This window comes from Schistocerca americana, chromosome X (assembly GCF_021461395.2).
Source record: "Schistocerca americana isolate TAMUIC-IGC-003095 chromosome X, iqSchAmer2.1, whole genome shotgun sequence".
Lineage (NCBI taxonomy): Eukaryota > Metazoa > Arthropoda > Insecta > Orthoptera > Acrididae > Schistocerca > Schistocerca americana.
The window spans coordinates 582,177,352-582,201,094 of NC_060130.1; the positions used below are offsets into that span (position 1 = coordinate 582,177,352).

The following is a 23,743-nucleotide window of genomic DNA, read 5'->3' on the forward strand; positions in this document are numbered from 1 at the left end:
CGCATAGTGCTCAGAGCCATTTGAACCATTTGAACCTAAATCGCTCCAGGCAAATACCGGGATAGTTTCTTTGAACGGGCACGGCCAACTTACTTCCCCGTCCTTCCCTAATCCGACAAGACCGATGACCTCGCTGTTTGGTCTCTTCTCCCAAACAATCCATCCCAACTCCTCGATGTGATTTACAATGTTCTAGCACAGACTGTCCTCCAAAATCCGACTGCAAATCAATGTTAATGATATGGGTCTGTAAGACAGCGGATTTTATGCGATATTTGATAATATTAACTGAATTTTCCGTCAGTGCTGGGCAGTACATGATAATAATTATTTTAATATTGATATTTGCTAGTTCATCACCAGAAATAAACCGATGTTTTAGTGCAAGGCTCTCTTAAATGTAGCTGACATACTTTATTCTTCTTTTTCTGCGTCTTCTTCTTCCTCTTATGGTTCTTTTTGTTAGTAACAAGTGTATTTGATTATTATTCAGTTCGAGTCCTCACGCGGGCATGGGTGTGTGTGTTTGTCCTTAGGATGATTTAGGTTAAGTAGTGTGTAAACTTAGGGACTGATGACCTTAGCAATTAAGTCCCATAAGATTTCACACACATTTGAACATTTTTTATTATTCAGTTAATGTGTACCGTACGAAGTTTGGACTCGCAGTCGGGAGGACGGCGGCTCAAACACTCGTCTATTTATCCAGATTTATGTTTTCCGTAGTTTCCCTACATCGCTTAAGGCAAATGCCATTATGATCCCTTTGAAAAGTAATAGCAGATTTGCATTCCCACCTTCCCGTTATCCTGATCTTTTGCCTCGTCTCAAATAACTTTTCCTCGATAAGACGTAAAACCCTAATCTTCTCTCCTTTCATTTAACGTACTGATATGTGTGGTGATGTGCTTGAAGTGCTGCAGTGACCATAAATTAAATATTGCGCCTTTTCCAACACAGGATTTGTAGGCAGTTACGGTCTAAATTTGAGCAAGAACTTTCTGGAGAGAGCACTTGGTGAAGAACGGATTCTGCAAGCTGATCGTATCAGGCGACTGTGGTTAGCTGTTACTGGGGAGCTGCCACTGTGTAATCTGGTGATGTGCCGCATAAGCGCTGCTGGGTCGCGGGCACGCGCTTGCTGCAGCAGCTGATCCGGCAAGATCTGCTGAGGCAGGCGCCAGCAGCCACTATATAAACCGCGCCCGGCCTCCTTCTCGTCACCAGCTGCTCCAGTCCACACGATCATGTGGGCCGTGATCCTCTTGGGGCTCCTCGGTAAGTGGTCAGCTCTCCGGCAGCTCAGGAAATCACAGCTACCCAATCTTGCATATCTTTTGGGTAGCTGCTGTTTAAACAGCAGTACTCTTTGAAACTAAGTGCTCAAACAGTTTTCGACGACTGCCCTCAGCAAAACCCATGCTTTATAGTTCATTTTCTAAATAGTTTCCATCTTTCTTATTCTTCTAAAATGTATTCAAAAATTCTCTTTTGCTAGTCCGATGAACTGAAATACCCACTTAAGTTATTTCAAACTCCAGAGATACCCGCCACTTAGTACCAGTTCCTCTCTACTTCCGTAGTTGAGAATGGGGATGCGACTCCCGTTAGCGAGAAGATGTTTTTCTTTGTGGAAGGACAGGGATCAGTTTAACTGCTTTACGAGAACAACTGACGTGCTACTTGAGGTACAAATTGGGGTCTAGCTTCGAAATCCGACATTAATAGGTTGTAAAGCGGTGCATGTATTTTCAGTTGTGCTTTCCAATGATGCCATAACTAGAGAATGATGCAGCCATTACTGAACATCACGAGGTCCACTGGACCTGTTCACGGAGTCAGTCAGTCAGAGTTAAGTTAAAGCGTGAAGGGGGGGGGGGGGGCGGTATGACAGATATTCAAATTCCATCATTATAGTCATGAAACTACCACTGTTAGAAATACGGTATTTTACTGGGAAATCAGTTTCTGTTGTAGAGTATAAATTCAGACATGAATACATTCATGAAATTATTGGACATCTTTGTCTACATTACTTCCATTTGTGGTTAATAAAGATAAAAGTAAAACTGATATTTTTATATTGATATTCGAAATAAGTGTCATTCATACCACAATTAATGACCTGTTCAACGAAATTACGATTTGCCACGCATCTAACTCCAGTACTTATAGATTCTTATTTATTGCGTTCAATAGATATCTATAATGTGAAATTTCTTTTGTTTCAGTCGGGGCAACTGCGTCCGAACAGCCAAGCCGTAAGTAGTACACATTATCAGCACGTTCCTGCACCTAAATATAGCCTTGTGATAAACGTATGAAATAGTGCATTTCTTATAACGATTCTGTTTGGAACGTTAAGTAGAACCTGTTAATTCGTGTTGATATTTTTCAGTATGGAAACCGGGATATGAATACGTGTACAACGTTACTGCCACAAGTTTGACCGCACTAAACCAGCTAGCAAACCAATGGAGTGGTCTAACCTACAATGTCACCCTGGTTGCCAGGCCGAGATCGCCGAGAGAGCTTCAGCTGCGGGTAAGTTGTGCTTCTCACTGACAACAACGTTATCGTCCAACAGACCGGAAAAGAAATAAACTTACGAGAACGATGCGTTATAATGGAACTTAATTTATTTATGGGAAAAGAAACTTTCAATCTGCTCGTCTAAAAACGAATGATACAAACTGGATGTGCTACTCCATTTGATGAGTCACGTCATCATCCTGGGAATGTGATATGCTATGGAGAGTAATGCTGGTATCAGCTCCGACGTCTGTACTGTGCCAACTACAAATATGAGACACTGATGCTGCCACAGATATGCAGTGTAAGTGTAACTCTTAACACCGGAGGTAGAAACAAATTCAGATCCTATAACTTGCAGTTACATTAAATTAGAACAGACGCGAATATCTGAAAAATATTGTTTTGGTTGAGGCCAATAAAATCTAGTTAGTGAAAGTAACGTCTCTTCTTACCTTTTCACAAGCATGGAAATACAGTGAGTCACTGTTTGCGATGATATGTCAGGCAGTCTGTGCTTATGAAGTGGACTAACAGAGAAGGTCAGGAGATATTATTAAGTGAAGTGTTCTTACCCCATTAATTAAGTTATCCCGAAACTGATACGTGTCTTGTCAAGTATGAGTAACGTCGTTGTAACACGTTACTATTTTCATCTTTCTGAGAAAATCGTTTGATTTTACTGTAATATCAATTAAAACAAAGTTAAACGGTATGTGCTGCTATAAAAAGTTAGTAGATCGATCAATAAACACGACTATCCACCGACTACCTCGCAATTTTTAAGTAATTGCCTCGATTGTAGACATAAACGACTGATAATATCGTCTTCTCTTTTTTTTCTTGCAGATCTACAACGCAATCTACAGCAGAATACATGCAAATCTGTCTGGAGGATTTGACAATCCTATCCCAGAAGAATATTTGCATTGGAAGCCTCTGAGGCTATCGAAGGCTCCTTTCGACGTGCTCTACAAGGATGGAGAGGTAGTAAATTTCTAGAGTATCTAGATTTTGAGAGAAAAGTTTTCACGACTCTGTACTCATCTGATCGCGAAATTACATTCACAGATCGTCGATATGCTCGTCGACTGTTCGCTCACTGATGCAGAAGTTAATCAGCTGAAAGCTCTTGCCAGTATGTTCCAAGTAGACATCGATCCAGAGAAAGGGTCAATATTTAAGAAGTACGAGGTATGTTTGTTGACGTGGACTGTCCTTTTTTCCAGCAATTTTCACCTCGGAAATGTAAATTCATGCTCTCACGTTATTTACAGCAAACTGTAACTGGAGACTGTATGACTCAATACGCCAGAACTCCGATTCCGAGGTACCTCCTCCAGAGTGAAGAAAAGATTGATCTGCCCGAAATCATCGACGGTAAAGCCAAACTAATAGACGTCACGAAAGAGCTAAACAACTCAAGGTGCCGTGACGACCGCCTTTACTACTTCGGTCTGGACGAGAAACCCTTCAACAGTAGCTCAGCACCGTCTCTGGCTGTAAGTTATTTAAATGACTATACTGATCCATATTCTTAAGCTTAACTCAATGTCCATCTAGTGACGTACGTTTTCCTCATTTACAGCATTCGTCCAACAGCAGAGCTATTGTGGCTAACATGTCACAAAACAACTACCTCCTGGGTTACGCGGAGTCAACAGAAAAGATTGTTGTCAGTCCTTTCTTCTACAACCAACAGAAGGGAATGATTGCGAGCACCGTGCGTGCGGTTCTGACTGAACACTTCCGCCTCCGCAAGGTAGTTCAAGCTCCTACCCCCGAATGCCGCACCGGAGGTCTCCTGTACAACCACGTTGACTCTTCTGAGGGCAGTGTTCATCTTACCGAGTCTGGCAGCGTAGAAGATCGCGAACAACAGTCAGACGAAGCACTAGAAAGTTCAGAAAGTGCCGCAGCTAGTTACGAGGCGCCGAGGAGATACCGGCGAGCAGTTAGTCCATACCAACAACATCTGCCAGAGCCTGGACTGAAAAAGCCACCACACCACCCGTATGAGGCTCTTTTCGTGGCTGTAGGAGGTAAATCTGTACTCTATGACCGACAAGTAAATGCCTCTCGCGTAGCTATTTCATTGGCCAGAGATATTGGCGAAGCACTCTACGACCCACTCTTGATTGCACCAAAAGAAGCCTTATCAAAATTCCCGCTATTGATAAGCCTTCTCCGAGTATTCGACGAGATCAGTCTTAAACGCATTACTGAAAAACTATACAGTGAACAGTCTCCAGAAAATCCGAGCTCGGAGTATGCATGGTAGGTAACGTCCAACTCTGTACATGTAATTATTTTTTTCTAGTACGACAACTTTCAGACCTATATTCATTATTGTGGTGTGTTTCATTGTAGGAGAGCGTACTATATGGCTCTCGCACAAGCTGGTACTGGCCCTGCTCTCCTGAATCTCATCGAGATCATCAATGAAGACATGATCAGTGGAAGAGCCGCCGCCGAAGCTTTTGCATACATCCCTAAAGCAGCTCGTACACCTGTTCCGGGATACGTCAAGCAGGTCTTCGTAAGTAACTCACTCCGATACTTCATATTTGCTTTCGTTAATGTGGCGCTCATTCAGCAAATTTCACTAGCTCTTGAGTAGCTTCGTAGTTTTTAAGGGATAACAATGGCAATGACGAAAAGTGCTCAGTTAATGAGCCCATTGCAGTGCAAAGAAGCAAACTTGCAGAGAATATTAGCTATATTACACTCAGGAAATACTTAAATAGTAAGATTTTGCGTATATGTTATAGATTATTAGAAACGATAGCAGAATTTACCTACTTCCGTCCTACTGCAGTTGCGGTCTCATTTTGTGGTACAGGCGTAAATGGTGAAACAGGTCTTGACGGATACACAAGGATTGTTTAGCAAAAACACAAAGCTCCTACTCTTTTCAAACTATCTCTCTCCAGGAAGAGTACTGACCTTTCTCAGTCACTGTACTAACCTTTCTGTGCATTCGTAATCATAAGAAATACAAATTTAAATGAACAGCGAATACATTATCTGAAATTTTGATTGCAGAAATTTGCCACCGGAGATGCATCTGACAAGTACCCGCTGAACACCACTGCAATACTGGCCGCCACTGAACTCATCCATTTGGCCCAAGTGAGCAATGTATCCAGTTCACGCTACCCGGAAGATAACTATGAAGACTTGCTGGGTGAATATAACCCCGAATACGTGAAACAGTTGGAAGACAAGCTGAGGCGCGCTGTAGAAGACGCTTACAGCCCGAATATTCAACTGTACATCAGGGCCCTCGGCAACATTGGACATCCAGACATCGTGAAAGTCTTTAAACCTTACTTGGAAGGACGCAGACCCGTTTCTACCTTCCAGCGATTTATGATGGTCATGTCACTGGACAAACTTGCCGAAGCTTATCCAGAGATAGCGCAGAACATATTCCTGCAGCTCTTCCAGAACACTGGAGAAACGCACGAGATCAGATGTGCTTCGGCTCTGTTGTTGGTGGCGACGAACCCACCGGCTAGCGTCCTGCAGGAACTGGCTCATTTCTCAAACCTCGACCATAACACCCAGGTGAAAGCAGCAGTCAAGAGCATAATACAGTCAGCCGTCAGCCTACTTCGGCCCGAGGACTCTGAGCTGTAAGTATTCACTTTCAAGAGATCATTATACTAAATCATATTGTGCAAACTTCTGATAGTGTCATCCTTCGATCCGTAGTGCTGCGGCTGCCAAATCTGCCCTTCATTTGTTGACAACGGAAGAATATGGACTGGACAAGTCCTTTGGAGATATCAGCAGCGCCGTTGTTGAGGACTTCGACTTGGCATACAAGCAATTATCGGCATTTATCGGCAGCGTGGACAGTTACGTGCACAGTGCGGCTTCAGTGAAACTTCAGAAGTTCCACGGCCCGCTCATCAGTCACCGTTCAGAGGTAAACCAGCATTATTAAAAACACAATCATACGGATACAGTGATGTTACACTTAGTTTCCGCACTTCATTGTCCAAGAAATGAATTACTTAGTTATTATTACGTATCGTACCGTACGTTGTGTCTGCTGTACTCGTATGAAACTGGTGACAGGTATTTTGATATGAAATTCATTTACACAACACAGGTAACCTCGATGGTCAGCAGCGTTCGGCAGCTGGTAAGAGTTTTACTAAATCAGACGAGCGAATCCGAACCTTCATCGGCCAGCGACCCTGCAAGAAAGCTAAACATACAGAGAAACGTCAGCGAACCTCTCGAGGGCAACATCCTTCTCGATCTTCTTGCATCGAAATCATTTGTAGCGTACGACAACATCACCATTGAGCTGCTTAAAGAATGTTAGTAGACGCTATTTCTTTTATCATTATTCAGAAATAAAAAATTCAGATCACACAAACTATTGCTCAAAAATGATATTTTATTTCACAGTTATCCAGGACGAGCTCCAAGACCTACGCGTTGGCAACAGCTACAACAAAACAATTCTGGCGAACTCAGCATCGGCCAGCATAGGTCTTCCTTCAATACTGGGTTTGCCATGCAATATAAAATTCGACGCCCCTGCATTAGTTTCGATTCAGGTAAATGCGACGGCTGAGATTCACCCAGACATTGAGAAGCTCTTGTCGGAACCCCAACAGCGTCTCCAGTCCCTAAGTGTAAAGTCTGAAATCCAGGCCACGTAAGTATATTTCATGATTTTAAAATATAAGTTGTAAAAACAAGTGTGTTGTTTATTAAAAGTCTGTGAATGGTTGGGCTTTGCAAGCATAGTACAATTCTAAGACAATGCGAATCCCATCACATTCAGGATTTGATGTAGTTGCCAAATCTCCAGAGGGAAAATGCATGCCCCATTCACAACTCGTGCTTTAAGCACACTTTCATGGAAATATTAGAACTGCTTACTAATTTAGTTTCCTCTGCTCAGCTGCATTACAGTTCTCGTAAACCACGAGTGTTCTGCTTTTCAGGTACGCTTCACAACTGAACTCCAAGATCAATATCATCTTCCCACTCGAGAGGAAAGTGTACGAGTCATCGCTCGTGCAGAATCTACAGGTTTACGTTCCGGTGAAGTTGCATATTTCCCACAGTCTGCCGCAGAATCTTACGACGATTAAGGTCCAGCCACTAGACAAGAACCAAAAATACCCACTCGTCCGCGCGAGCCGCGCACCTACCACCGCTGTGTGGTCGCCGATCCCACTCATCAACGCCGGTGAAAACCGCCGCATCGTGCACGTGAGGCCAGCGGTGCAGGTAAGAAAACGTTATTTTGTATTACTGGTTGCGAGTAGTAAGTCGCTTACATTCATTACATTGATTTGTTTGCTCTTACGTTTACGCAGGCTCAGCGCGTGTTTGGTAAGGACTCAACTGGCATGGCCTTCATCGTAGACTACAAGTCTGAAGCTGAATTCATTGACAAGGAGGCTGCAGCCGATCACGCAAAGAAATTCGACGTTTGGTCGAGTGTATACTTCCCATGGGCTTCGGATGAAATTTATTACTACAACCACACACTCTACTACGCACCAGAAGAATCGTCGGCCAAGGACGTTACGATACAATTTAGAGCTCGTAGGTGTTATTGGCCTTCAAGTTTTGTAAACAGTCTGGAATTAAAAGTAATACGTACATTAACCAAAGCGCTTGTGTTTTCCAGTCAAGGAGCAGTATACGAAATTCTTTCCGGGCCTGGAGAGCAGGAGTGACGAGCAGTCTTTGGAGTCAGACGATGAAGAGCAGCCACGAAGCTACAGGTCCATGCAGAGACGTCATCCAAAATTCCATCACAAGAGGGCAGCAGATTCTTCTGACGAGGACAATTATGAGCAGCTTGTGGATCAAATGAAGAACAGGAAGCTTGCAAACGCCGATTTGTTTGTAAAACCGCTGGAACAGAGTCTGGAATCCTTTGAAAAGGGCATTTTTGAACGTGAGTAACAGCGCACATTTTAATATCAACTTCACTGGAACATTAGAATACATGAAGGTCGGATTCTGACTTAACTTTCATTTCAGGTGGAACATCTTACATCCTTGAAATGAGAGTGATGTTCGAGCAGCCTCGTGGTGGGGATTACCGTTTGTCACTGATGCATTCTCGTAACACTCTCAGAGCTGTTACATTATCAGACGCGGAATATTGGTGCAAACCAGCAAGAGGACGCATTTACCAGGTATATATAGACCATAGCAGTCTCCAGATCAAGAGCATGTTTGTAGTACGTACTCATATCCGTAAGTAATTGTGCTTTCAGGCGTCTGCTGAAGCGATTGGTTTATTCCCACTGTTGCCCGAAATGAACTTCGAAAAGGCGTATAATTCCAACCCTAACTCAACTATATCCTTTTCGTATCTCTCAGAATATGAAGGTGCCAAGAAGTCGCATATCTTTGCAGAGGTAAGTTATTTTCTAGACGAAACAATTGTTGAAACAGATGTTAATATATGATTTATGAGAGAATAGTTTCACAGTTATGATGTGTGATTTTTTTTCAGTTCAAAGCAGGGCGCAGCGAAAGGTTGAAGGTACAGATCGGCAAGAGTGGCATCGCCAAGAAATGTCGTGAACAAATGCGAGAAGGAAACAACATTTTGTACGCATGCCGAAACGCCACAGAGGAGTCAGGATTGCTCGACTACTTTTCCGTCAAGGGAAGCTTCGACGACTTGTCTCTGGGATTCATTAACAGCACTTACCAAGTATACTCATATGCCAGGCACCTATTGTACCCGTTCATTTCTGAAATACCGGATCTGAGAGCTGCCCACCAGGTGACGAGCGGCAGATTTGACGGGCATCTGTGGTTCTCCCCGAAATGGGATTCTTTCAACGCCTCCCTGAACGTACCAGCCCTGTCGACGAACTTCACTGACGTCAGAGGATGGCCAAAAGGCAAAGTCCATCTGTGGCTGCCGCATCCATCACGACACGTTGCTGAGAAGCTCTCCAGAGGATACCAACATCGTTACGTCGCTCGTGAGTACCTCAAAGCGCCAGCATTTTTCTTACTCAGAATGCCTCCTTATTCACCATCGCGTTTGTCTGGAACATATGACTCACTATTGTGCTAAATTTTCCTATTGCAGCTGCATGTTCCTTGGACAAGCGCAACATGACAACATTCGACAACCTGACTATACCGCTCGAGTTGCCCGAATGCTGGACTCTGATTCTATCACTTGTGCCGAAACCAGTCTATGACGAAGAATTAAGCTACGTAAACGTCAGTGTTCTCGCAATGCAGGAACAGTCAGGCGCAAGGGTAATTACCATTTGCTATAAAAATAGCTCTTTTAACTGTTATATAGCAGTACAAGTAAACTTCATTCGTCATGTTTTGTGCTCATTTTTATTCTTGAACAGTTTCTTACGTTTTCAGTCACAGAATCCATTGTTGCTAGAGAATGATAAGCAACATGATTTGAAACAGTTGCCAAGATCTGTTTTGTAATTAAATGCCACGATGTATGCGCTCTGTGTTTCAGAAATTCAAGATACAAATCGGAAAACACTATATTGAGCAAGATTCAACGAAGTACATTGTAGTAGACCGCATGAAGCATAACCTACGTTCTGATGAAACAACGCACGTGGATGTGGATGGAGCAGTGTTCGCAGTGGGTGCGCTCCTACCCAGTGGCAGCAGCTGGCTGTCCGTGCCGCTGTACGGCCTAAGTATGCACTACGATGGAGAACGAGCCCTGTTGCTGGTCAACGAGACCTACAAGGACTCTGCCAGAGGCCTTTGCGGTACCTACGATGGCGAAGCGGTGACCGACTTGACCATCCCCGAGAACTGCATCTTGAAGGACCCTCGCCATTTCGTCGCACGCTACGTCATTCCGGAGACCTGCCAAAGCGACAGTGTCAAGCGCTTGCAGTCAGAGGCGAATAACGCTCCCTGCTACCCGTACGAAATCTTTCCGGCTGACAACATCGTCGCCAGGCAATATCCCAGCCCTTACAGAGCTGCTGCCCGTAGCGTGGACAGTGACGAATCATCCGCTAGCGACGAAGAATCTGCTTCTCGTGAATCGCGCAGCTACAAGTCTCCGGGCAACCTCCGTCCGGTGAAGGTCGTCAAGGCACTGGAGCACGCGGGCAAGCTGGCGTTCAGCATTCAGAAGGTTAAACAGTGCTTGCCGCCTCTAGTGGCTGACAAGGTGGAGTGGAGGAAAATCCCATACCACTTCATCAACAAAACCTCTGCTGGCCTCCACTGGTTCCAACAAGTGAAGAAGTCGCCACAGAACTTCGATTTCAGCCAGAAGTCGAAGAACGCCGAAATACGCACCGAAATCCACTTGTCATGCAGGCAACCATGAAATACTGACAAAATGTAAAGAACTTCTAAGTGTGCAAAGATGTTCACATGGTTAGAAAGATGAAATAAATCTTTTCTCTCAATCTGCATATCTTTTTTTTTTTTCACTGTAGAATTAGATTTCAATAATCTCCATACCTGATCCCTGCCTAAAATACAAACTAAACACACAAATGAGAACATTAACATTTTCATAATAATGGACGGAAAGATCACGTTTCTCGTCTACTAATGCACCCCAACGCAACTGCAAAATGACTTATAACGTATTTATTCTAAACAAGTGCTGAGAAAATTTCTTTATTGTATGTGAGTGGATTTGAGTGATAGCTCTGGACTCTAAGGTGTATCAAGCTGAGCGCTAGCAATTATGCTTATGCCGTACAAACACACGTTGCAGGCCAACTTAGAATTTCCCAATCTGACACATAGTTTTAACTTGTCAAATATAGTCAACACAGCATCTGTTCCATACCCCATAAAATAATTCATTCTCACCAAACAAGTAAATGTTTTTCGGAGTAAGCTTTCAGACTTAAATGTAGGAGACTGATTTGAAAATTGAGTCAGCTTAACAATTTAGTAACGAAATAACCTACATCTACATCTATTTGGATACTCGGCAAATCACATTTAAGTGAACCACCTTCACACTTCTCTATTATTCCAATCTCGTATAGCGCGTGGAAAAAACCTATATCTTTCCGTGCGAGTTCTGATTTCCTTTATTTTATTATGGCGATCGTTTCTCCCAACGTAGGTCGGCGTCAGCAAAATATTTCCGCATTCGGAGGAGAAAGTTGGTGATTGAAATTTCGTGAGAACACTCCGCCGCAACGAAAAACGTCTTTGTTTTAATGATGTCCACCCCAAATCCTGTATCATTTCAGTGACACTCTCTCCCCTATTTCGTGATAATGCAATCCGTGCTGCCCTTCTTTGAACTTTTTCGATGTACTCCGTCAATCCTATCTGGTAAGGATCCCACACCGCGCAGCAGTATTCTAAAAGAGGACGGTCGAGTGTAGTGTAGACAGTCTCTTTAGTCGACCTGTTACATTTTCTAAGTGTTTTGGCAATAAAACGCAGTCTTTTGTTTGCTTTTCCCACAACATCATGTATGTGATCGTTCCGACTCACGTTATTCGTAATTGTAATTCCTTGGTATTTAGTTGAATTTACTGCCTTTGTATTTGACCAATTTATCGTACAAGCCAAGTTTAACGGATTCCTTTTAGCACTCATGTGGATGACCTTACACTTTTCGTTATTGAGGGTCAATTACCAATTGTCGCATCATACAGATATTTTTTCTAAATAGTTTTGCACTTTGTTTTGATCTTCTGAAGACTGTACTAATCGATAAACGACAGCGTCATCTGCAAACAACCTAAGACGGCTGCTCAGATTGTCTCCCAAACCGTTTATACAGATATGGAACAGCGAAGGGTATATAACACTACCTGTGTCGAATAATAAACGAATTTTGTGAAGTATAAGGCGAAGCTAAACACTCCCAAGAGTAAACGCTACGAACAACGACGCAACACAAAATATTGTCTCGACAATGTCAGTGATTAATACCTTTTCTTCCATCTTCGATTAGTACTACAAACATCGCAGAAACCAAATTAAATTAGTTATTTATGATTCACTAGTGACAGACTCTTACATGATTCCACACTGCTGTGAAAAACCGGTAAACCGGTAACCATAAATTAAGGGAAACTAATAACAACATTTTATTTTGTGTTCTGCTCGTTAGGTAAATCTTTACATAATATTGGCTCTCCATCTTTCTCTGTCTAATGCCATTCTCTTTGCCATTACATAACACTTTTATCTATGACATATATCTTATCCTCCCTCGTTTTCTTTTTCTTTTCGCTGTCTCTTCTAATATAACTGTTAAAACGTTTATTCTTTATCTTTAACATCTCCTGCGTTACCTGCTTTTTTTCCAAACCTTCTGAAATCTTTCTGTCCAGCTTGTCTTCTGTATTCTACTCCATATCGATATCTCAAAGGCTTCCAAACTCTTTTCATTTTCTTTCGTTAACGTCCACGTTTCTGTGCCATACAACACCACGATCATCATAAAACATTTACCAGTCTTTTTTTCAGTTGTCTGTTCAGTTCTCCATGCTTAAAAGAAAACTTGAGTGTCATATCAAACAGGTTATAGTTGGTAAAGACTCCAAGCTTCCATAGGTTAGCGAAAATATATGTTGAAGTTGGTGGTAGGCATAAAACCTCCGAAATCGTACTGAATGCCTTCTCAGAAAATTATTTTGAACAACTAGTTCAAGAGCCAGTCGACGTGTAAATGGTTGGACAACATATTTGACCTCATAGCAACAAATAATCCGGACCAAATAGGGAGCATCATGACATACAGGTATTGGTGACCACAAAGTTGTTGTAGCTTAATACCGAAACATCCAAACCCACCAAAAATTAACGCAAAATACATCTGTTTAAAAAAAAGCAGAAAGATTCGCTCGACACCTTCCTCCAATATGACTTTGTAAGTAGACAATATGAGGTTTAAACTGAGAGAATTACTATCGACAGCAGTTGAGAGATATGTACCAAAAAAATTAACAAGGAATGGTGCTGATTCCCCGTGGTACACAAAACAGGTCAGAACACTATTGCAGGAGCAACGCAAAAAGCGTGCCAAATTTTAAAGAATGCACAATCGCCAAGATTGGTGAAGTTTCACGGAAGCTCGAAATTTAGCGCAAACTTCAGTGCTAGTTGCTTTTAATAGTTCCACAATGAAACTCCGTCTCGAAATCTGGCAGAAAACCCAAAGAGTTTCTGCTCTTATGTAAAGTACATCAGTGGCTAGACACAATCAATATCTTCACTGCGCAAAACAGTGACAATGTTACCGATGACAGTGCTGCTAAAGCAGAGTTACTATTCACAGCCTTCCGAAATCTCTTCACGGAAGAAGATGAAGTAAATATTCGAGAATTCGAATCAAGAACAGCTACAACATAAGTAGTGACAAATTTTCAAAGTTGTAGGATTAACAACTTGCTTTAGGAATCCAAAAAAACACAGAATATTGCTCGGGTGTGTGGTACCCGTACTATAGAGGACTAACTCTGTTGAACAGTAAGAAATCCTTCAGGGTGACAAAAGAATTTGCATAATATAAATGTAGATCAGGGATCGCCAAACTTTTTGTCTCATCGACACTTCATATGTCTTCTTATCGACCCACAGATTAAGTATTAACAAAAACACGTAAATAATTTTTTGCACTTCTGATGCTGAATTCATAGGTACCATATCTTATAAAGTTTTCCCAATAGCATTAACAGAAAAAGGAGATGTTACCCACTGTTATTGTTGTTGTTGCTGTGGCCTTCAGTCCTGAGACTGGTTTGATGCAGCTCTCCATGCTACTCTATCCTGTGCAAGATTCTTCATCTCCCAGTACCTACTGCAACCTACATCCTTCTGAATCTGTTTAGTGTATTCATCTCTTGGTCTCCCTCTACGATTTTTACCCTCCACGCTGCCCTCCAACACTAAATTGGTGATCCCTTGATGCCTCAGAACATGTCCTACCAACCGATCCCTTCTTCTAGTTAAGTTGTGCCACAAACTTCTCTTCTCCCCAATCCTATTCAATGCCTCATCATTAGTTATATGATCTACCCATCTAATCTTCAGCATTCTTCTGTAGCACCACATTTCGAAAGCTTCTATTCTCTTCTTGTCCAAACTAGTTATCGTCCGTGTTTCACTTCGATACATGGCTATGCTCCATACAAATACTTTCAGAAACGACTTCCTGACACTTAAATCAATACTCGATGTTAACAAATTTCTCTTCTTCAGAAACGCTTTCCTTGCCATTGCCAGTCTACATTTTATATCCTCTCTACTTCGACCATTATCAGTTATTTTGCTCCCCAAACAGCAAAACTCCTTTACTACTTTAAGTGTCTCATTTCCTAACCTAATTCCCCCAGCATCATCCGACTTAATTCGACTATATTCCGTTATCCTCGTTTTGTTTTTGTTGATGTTCATCTTATATCCTCCTTTCATGACACTGTCCATTCCGTTCAAATGCTCTTCCAAGTCCTTTGCAGTCTCTGACAGAATTACAATGTCATCGGCGAACCTCAAAAATTTTATTTCTTCTCCATGGATTTTAATACCTACTCCGAAATTTCTTTTGTTTCCTTCACTGCTTGCTCAATATGCAGATTCAATAACATCGGGGATAGGCTACAACCCTGTCTCATTCCCTTCTCAACCACTGCTTCCCTTTCGTGCCCCTCGACTCTTATAACTGCCATCTGGTTTCTGTAAAATTGTAAATAGCCTTTCGTTCCCTGTATTTTACCCCTGCCACCTTCAGCATTAGAAAGATCGTATTCCAGTCAACATTGTCAAAAGCTTTCTCTAAGTCTACAAATGCAAGAAACGTAGGCTTGTCTTTCCTTAATCTAGCTTCTAAGGGTCAGTATTGTCTCACGTGTTCCAACATTTCTACGGAATCCAAAGTGATCTTCCCCGAGGTCAGCTTCTACCAGTTTTTCCATTCGTCTGTAGAGAATACGCGTTAGTATTCTGCATCCGTGACTTATTAAACTGATTGCTCGGTAATTTTCACATCTGTCAGCACCTGCTTTCTTTGGGATCGGAATTATTATATTCTTCTTGAAGCCTGAGGATATTTCGCCTGTCTCATACATCTTGCTCACCAGATGGTAGAGTTTTGTCAGGACTGGCTCTCCCAAGGCCGTCAGTAGTTCTAATGGGATGTTGTCTACTCCCGGGGCCTTGTTTCGACTCAGGTCTTTCAGTGCTCTGTCAAACTCTTCACACAGTATCGTATCTCCCATTTCATCTTCATCCACATCCTCTTCCATTTCCATAATATTGTCCTCAAATACATCGCCCTAGTATAGACCCTCTATATACTCTTTCCACCTTTCGCTTTCCCTTCTTTGCTTAGAACTGGGTTTCCATCTGAGCTCTTGATATTCATACAAGTGGCTCTCTTTTCTCCAAAGGTCTCTTTAATTTTCCTGTAGGCAGTATCTAGCTTACCCCTAGTGAGATAACCCTCTACATCCTTATATTTGTCCTCTAGCCATCCCTGCTTAGCCATTTTGCACTTCCTGTCGATCTTGTTTTTGAGACGTTTGTATTCCTTTTTGCCTGCTTCATTTACTGCAATTTTATATTTCCTCCTTTCATCAATTAAATTCAGTATTTCTTCTGTTACCCAAGGATTTCTACTAGCCCTCGTCTTTTTACCTACTAGGTCCTCTGCTGCCTTCACTACTTCATCTCTCAAAGCTACCTATTCTTCTTCTACTATATTTCTTTCCTCCATTCCTGTCAATTGTTCCCTTATGGTCTCTCTGAAACTCTGTACAACCTCTGGTTTAATCAGTTTATCCAGGTCCCATCTCCTTAAATTCGCACCTTTTTGCAGTTTCTTCAGTTTTAATCTACAGTTCATAACCAATAGATTGTTATCAGAGTCCACATCTGCCCCTGGAAATGTCTTACAATTTAAAACCTGGTTCCTAAATCTCTGTCTTACCATTAACTAATCTATCTGAAACCTGTCAGTATCTGTTATTATAACCTTAAAAATAGCAAATTTATGGATTGGTGGGCATTTGTCCATAACTCTGAAACTGTACGTTTCATAATATGTGAAATACACAATTATATTTGAAAGTATCATATAAATTATATGGGATAAAAATCTGTTACTGTCATTTGTAACTACAACTGAATACCTTAAAAGTATGTTAACATTCGTTTTTATTAAAATAGTTGATATTAGTGGGATGCGTGTATCTGAAGAGAAGCAGAAAGATTATTGACGTTCGGCTTAAAATCGGTAATATTTAGTCACAAATCACCACCGAACCAGTATGTTCCTCTGTTTTTTCAAAACTGCGTTCACGTGGCTAAAACCAGCTTCAACCATGTTTGAAGTTGGGAATGCAAGTAAGGAAGTTTCGTCTTCTGCTCTGAGCTTGGTATATTCATTTGGAATATTGATATTGTTCCAAAATACACTGAGCTTTTTATTTTTCTACAACTCTTTAGCTTTTAGATCTACACATACAATGATGAGGCAAAACATTGTGAGCACTGCCAACCACGAGGTTGTATGCTGCCTGGTGGCGTTGAGGGCACGTGACATGGTAAGAGATGTATATGAGCGGAGCAGAGACAAATGGGGAATCATTCTAGCAACGATAAGTAGAACAAATGCGGAAATTGCCGACTTAAGCGACTTTCACAAAAGCCAGATTGTTGTGGCCCAGTGCCTGGGATCAGGCATCTCGGGAACTGTGAAACTGGTCGGCTGTTCGCCTGCTACTGTCATGAGAATCTATGGAAAGTGGTGAAGAATGCTAAAACCACGAGTAGGTGACAAGAAGTTGGACGTCCATCACAGATTCTAGGGATCTGAGGCTTACCCACTCTCTAAAGCAGAATAGGCGGTGAACTGTGGAAGATCTGACGACAGAGTACAGTGCTGGCGCAGGCATAAGTGTTTTGGAGCACACCGTTCAGCGCACCGTCTTGAACATGGTGTTCCGCAGCAGAGGGGCCCCTACGTGTTCCCATATGGACCCAACAACATCGTCAATTATGATTACAATGGGCACAGGATAATCGAGACTGGACCGTGGATCAATCGAATCGTGGTGCCTGGTCGGATGAATCTTGTTTATTGTTAAACTAGGTCGATGGCCGTGTACACATACGCTGTCATCCAGGCGAATGGCTGCTCGAAACATACAGCACGCCACGGACGCACGTCGGCGAGAGCAGTATTGTGTTATGGAGATATTCACCTGGGCTTCCGTGGGACCTTCGGTAGTAATCGAAGGCACAGCTGTGGCATACGTCAATATTATTAGGGACCACCTGTAACCCCCTAATGCTTCATGTCTTCCCCATCAGCGAAGGCATCTTCCAGAAGCGCAAATGTTCGTGTCACAAGGCAAGAGTAGTGCTGCAGCGGTTTGAAGGGCATGACAGTGAGCTCACATTGATGTCTTGGCCATCAAATTCGGCTTATCTGTGTTCCATGAAACCCAACTGGGTCGCTATCGGGCGCCAACTCCGTGCCCGCAAACCAACCGCCCGTAAATTACGGGAAGTGTGTGACCTGTGCGTAGGCATCTGGTGCCACAAGCCTCTGGAAACCTATCAAGTACTTGTCCAATCCATGGCACGCAGAAACACTGCTGAATTGCGTTCCAGAGGTGAACCAACATGCTTGTAAGTAGGTGGTCATAATGGTCTGGTTCATCAGTGCATTTAAATCAGTTCATCTTCGAAGCCGGTTCACTATCATCAATATGTATTTTTACATTAAATGGAGTAACAAAACATTCGGGACCATGCAATTGTCAAAGTCTTCGAAAGGTGCTTTAAAGTCTTCTCTTAATTTATCAAGACATTTAATATAAAGCTCCAAATCACGGTCGGAAATCTTTTCATTTTCTTTCCCGCCTCTCAAGTTTGAAAAATATTCAAAATCAGATCGTGCCAGTGAAGATTTAAATAGCTCCATTTTTCCTTTAAAGGCCATTATGACTGTTCGAGCCGGAACAACTGCAACGTTTTATCTCGTCACGCAGTGATGGACCCACATTCCTAAGAAGCTCTTCGGTTGAGTCGTACAAGTCAACATGAGTCCGCAAACCACCAGCTCTTGACAACCACCTTACATTGGTATGCAAAAGTATCATAACTCCGCAAACATTGGGAACTAGGAGGGTGAGCTTTAACTTTATTTATTGACCTGACGCACACTTCTAGAGTATCATAAAGTTTACCACTCAGTTTTTTGGTTGCAAGATGCTGCCTTTCCTAGTGGACTTGCGTTTTCGACGGCTTCGTAGCATCATTGCTGGAAGTTTTTAAACATAATAAGCACATAGGATTAGTTTCATTAGCAAACGATGACACAAAACCTTATTTCAAATACGTCTGTGAATATTGTCTGCAATTCTTCTTAGAATTGGTAGCCGACAAACAAAAAAATTATAAAAAATAAATAAAAAAACACAAAAAATAAAAAAGTTGTTATATTAACTTAAGTATGTTGTTAAATTAACTTAATTATGTCATGTGTTGGAAAATTGGACTCGTTCCACATCATTATGAAATATCGTATTCATGATCCATGGAACTAGTATTAATCTAATCTAATCTAATCTGATCGACATTGTGGGTGCTGAAATCAGATTTTTAATATGAAAAACACACTACATCTGCAACACAACAAAACAGCATACTCCCCAACGAGATATAAAGAACTGCGTGTTCTCCCTTAGACGGCAGTGTTGCCACGTTTTGATAACAACACATATTTAGAATGGGAAGGAATTATAATTAAATTTGATCTATTCAGTACCATTGCATGGGAAAAAGATAATGAAGAAGGATCTACATTTAATGATTTTCGATTTATTACGAAGTTTTCATTGGAATGTTCTATTTTTTTCCTAGACATCCTAGACAAGATCCTCTCTGTTATTAATCGGCCCTCTTTCGAGCGTCCGCAGCTCGTGGTCTCGCGGTCGCGTTCTCGCTTCCCGAGCACGGTGTCCCGGGTTCGATTCCCGGCGGGGTCAGGGATTTTCACTTGCCTCGAGATGACTGGGTGTTTGTGTTGTCCTCATCATTTCATCATCATTCATGAAAGTGGCGAGATTGGGCTGAGCAAAGGTTGGGAATTTGTATGGGCGCTGATAACCGCGCAGTTGAGCGCCCCACAAAACCAAACGTCATCATCATCATCCTCTTTCGAGCCTCATGTATTAATCGATTCCCAGAGAACTGTTATCGACACCTATGGGTCGATATGACTACTCTGGGGGCCTCCGACGTAGATGCGCATTGAAAGAACACAGTAAGAAATCCCTAGATAGACTTCAATGAGTATAATTTATATACATCTATACACTCAACGAAATATACCACATTTCATGAATAATACCGGTTCACCGATCATCGGCCATAAAATACAGGGTTTTTCATAAGTACGTCATCGTCCTCTCCGTATTGTCGTTGCCGAAATAGTTGGCACCTGCAGATAGGCGATTCTATGAACAGATTCTCAAAGAGGACTGTTCTGACATCTCTCCAAGAATTCATATCAACGACTTCGATGACGATTTGACGTTTTTCATATCACAAAGAGTGCCCATAGTGAGCACCTGTAATATGAGTTAATAACTTGGAGAAATGTTCTCTGGACTAACATGTGTCTGTTTTCTGTATGCTTTGTGGTTTCCGCACTTTCCTCACCTGAAATCCCAGAGCTACTTACGCATAGCCCTATATTAGTAGCAGCCTGCAGGCTTGTAAGGAAAGGAAACATGTTTAAGGTCTCCTTTCATCCCTAACTCCGGTTTGCTGCAGACTCCTTGAACATGCTGTCAGTTCGAACATAATAAACTTTCTTGAGCTGGAGAAGCTTATGTCCAGGAATCAGTATGGTTTTAGAAAGAATCGCTAGTGCGAAACTCAGCTTGCCCTTTTGTCACATGATATTCTGCGAACTATCGATGTAGGCCAACAGGCAGATCCCATATTTCTAGATCTTCGGATGGCGTTTGACACGGTGCCCCATCGCAGGTTATCAACGACGGTACGACCATGCGAAATAAGTTCACAGATATGTGACTCGATGACTCCTTAAGTAATAGAACCCAGTATGTTGTCCTCGACGTTGAGTGTTCACCAGAGACAAGGGTATCATCAGGAGTGCCCCAGGGAAGTGGGATAGGAGTGCTGTTGTTCTTCATATACATAAACGATTTGGTGGGCAGGGTGGGTAGCAATTTGCGGTTGTTTGCTGATGATGCCGTGGTGTACGGTAAGGTGTCGAAGTTGCGTGACTGTAGGAAGATAAAAGACGACTTAGACAAAATTTCTAGTTGGTCTGATGAATGGCAGCTAGCTCTAAATGTGGAAAAATGTAAGTTAATGAAGATGAGTAGGAAGAACAAACCTGTAATGTTCCGAAAAAGTATTACTAGTGTCCTGCTTGACACAATCAAGTCGTTTCAATATCTGGGCGTAACTTTACAAAGCGATAAGAAATGGAACGAGCATGTGATAACTGTGTAAGGGAAGTCTAAAGGTCGATTTCGGTTTATTGGGAGAATTTTGCGAAAGAGTGGTTCACCTGTAAAGGAGACCGCATATAGGACGCTGTTACGACCTGTTCTTGAGCACTGCTCAAGTGTTTGGGATCCGGCCAACAGAGACACCGCATGGGAATCCCTAGCCTGGCTGATAAATACCTGCTGTAAGGTATAAGTGCAGGACAGCACTCCACTACATATTGCTACACGCGTGAAAGATCTCTTGCGCACACGGTTTGGTGAGGATCGCGTGCTCAGGAGGCACGTCCGTCATGCTTGTCCTGCCTATGTCGTCCATACAGGAGTCTGTCGGATGGCCGAAGGACGGTATTTTTGTAGGATTCTCCCATGCGAACGATTTCTTGAACGTGAAATATAAAACTTCGGCTTTCATTTTGCTACCTTCAACTGCGGCGTCAGACTAGTCAACAAGGGACCGAATGGAAGCCTTGGACACGATTAGCGATTTTACATAGGGCCAGAATTTTCTCACGTTCTCTGCCATCTCTTTTGCGAAGATGTGACTGTGGTAGCTCTTGTATGCTTCGCGCATAAATCTTTTCACAGACGTACGATCTGTACTAACCTTTGCTTGTCGTCGTTTGTGTGTTCTCTTTGGAGCTGAGAGTGCAGCAGCCGCTGCTTCCTCAGCATCTTCCGAATTTCGTTATTAAATCATGGTGGATCTTTTCCATCCTTTGTCCACCTACTAGGCACATAGCTCTCTAGATGACGATTTACAATCTGCTTAAACTTTGCCCATAATTCCTCTACTTTCATCTTCCTGGAACTAAGTGATGTCAAATCACTGTCTAAGTGAGATGCTAACAACTGCTTATCTGTTCTATCTAGCAGAACCACTCTCCTAGCCTTCTTGACTGATTTATTGGCTTTCGTAATGATAGTTGATATAATGACATCATGATCGCTAATACCCGTTTCTATACTGACATTTTCGGTAAGGCCCGGCGTATTTGTAGCTAAAAGGTGTAAGATATTTCCATTGCGTGTGTGCTACCAAGCTAGTTGTTCAAGACAGTTTTCATAAAATGTGTTCAAAAGCATTTCCCATGACTGTCTGTCTGTACCCCCGGAAATGAATCCATAGACATCCCAGTCTATAGTCCGTAGGTTTAAGTCGCCTCCAATTAGTATTGCATGATTTGGGTACTTGCGCGTTGCTGACAGTAGTCTTTGTTTGAATGACTCTAGAACTGTCATAGTGGAATCGGGTGGCCGGTAAAAACATCCAACATCTAACTTGTTCTCACCTACACGTGTTATACGTGACCAGATAACTTCACTGTCACACTCACTTGTACCTCAATAGAGATAATATTTCGTTGAGTTGCAGTTAACACTCCCCGTCCTATGGCCTCTAATCTGTCTTTCCGATGTACGTTAAACGACTTGATAAATATCTCAGAGCTTTTCACTTCAGGTTTCGGCCACCTCTCGATTCCAAGAATAATTTGAGGACAGTAAATTCGGGAACTTTATAACGAGTACTTCGATAGTACTAATATGCTGTACAGTGCTGTTCATAGCATTGTACTTCGACTGCAGGTATTGTTGATAAATGACAACCGACATGTTGAGCATTTGTTATAAAGAACATCGCCTTTGCTAGAAAAATCAGTTGTTATGCTAATTATTGCTTTTGTATCATATGAAGCGCCATCTGTTGTCATTTTATGTCATTTTCTTTTCCTTCAATAAAGCCCCATCTAATTTCAAGCATGTGTTTAAATTTTTACCTCTCTGTCTACATTATTTCGTGAAGTATCGAACGAAGAGCATGTGTTGGACGCGATGGAAAGACCTATACTTCCGTACTAGCCTCCAGCCAGAAATTTTCATTAACTGCTCGTGCGTGCGGTTCAGGAATGGTGCGAAATTTTTCAAGATGAACTTCGGAAGTTGCTTGCTTGCACGCCACAAATACACGTCAAACCGCATTAATACGACCACCGACTATATTCGATATCAACGTGAAATAACGACTTACAGACGGCAGGTGGCAGCACTAGCAGTGGAGGATATATGAAGAGTTTCGGGAGGACGCGGGAAACAGTGCAGTCATTGTCGTAATGCGGAAACAGAGCAGTTTATCGGATGTTAAACAGGGTCTGATCATTGGCATGCCAGACAAGGTTGGAAGCATTTCCGAAACGGCTAAGTTTGTAAACTGTTCGCGTGCAACCGTGGTTAAAGTATACCATGCATGACAAAATCGTGTTATTCAAATGAACCAACTGTGGTGCATCACGGGATATAGATGACGAGGATGAACAACGATTGTGGAGAATAGACGTGCAATTGTTGAGCAACTGACCGCCCACATGAACCAAGGGGCTACCAACGGCGTATCCTCAACGTGCTTTCAGTGAACGTTGCTGTGCATGGGCCTCCGCAGCAAGCGTCTGCTTCACGAGCCCATGATGACAGCCGTTAGGGGCCACGAAAGCTGGAATTTGCACGCAAGTACCGGTACTGGACGTCCACTGAGTTGGCGACAGCTGGCCTTCTCAGACGAATCACGTTATCTGCTGCATGGGGGAGGTGGCCTTTGGCTCGAAAGCAAAGTGTCCAGGGCGGAGCAGGGAGCGTTACGGTCTGGGGATCGTTTCCGTGACATTCCCTGAGTGATCTCTTCATTCTGGGAGGCACTATGAATCAAGACATGTATGAATCTATCCTTGGGGACC

General features: G+C 42.5%; 1 protein-coding gene across 1 annotated transcript; it reads left to right on the forward strand.

Moving 5' to 3' along the window:
• Positions 1-1,247: 1,247 nt before the first annotated feature.
• LOC124556188 (vitellogenin-1-like) lies at positions 1,248-10,867 on the forward strand. The gene is made up of 20 exons (XM_047130183.1): positions 1,248-1,278; positions 2,232-2,261; positions 2,399-2,544; positions 3,382-3,519; positions 3,604-3,726; positions 3,810-4,034; positions 4,121-4,809; positions 4,903-5,071; positions 5,578-6,170; positions 6,250-6,466; positions 6,653-6,866; positions 6,958-7,210; positions 7,503-7,791; positions 7,881-8,112; positions 8,198-8,470; positions 8,557-8,714; positions 8,796-8,939; positions 9,038-9,518; positions 9,629-9,765; positions 10,028-10,867. Exons 1-20 carry the CDS (start codon positions 1,248-1,250, stop codon positions 10,865-10,867), a joined length of 5,382 nt encoding a protein of 1,793 aa, XP_046986139.1.
• Positions 10,868-23,743: the final 12,876 nt, after the last annotated feature.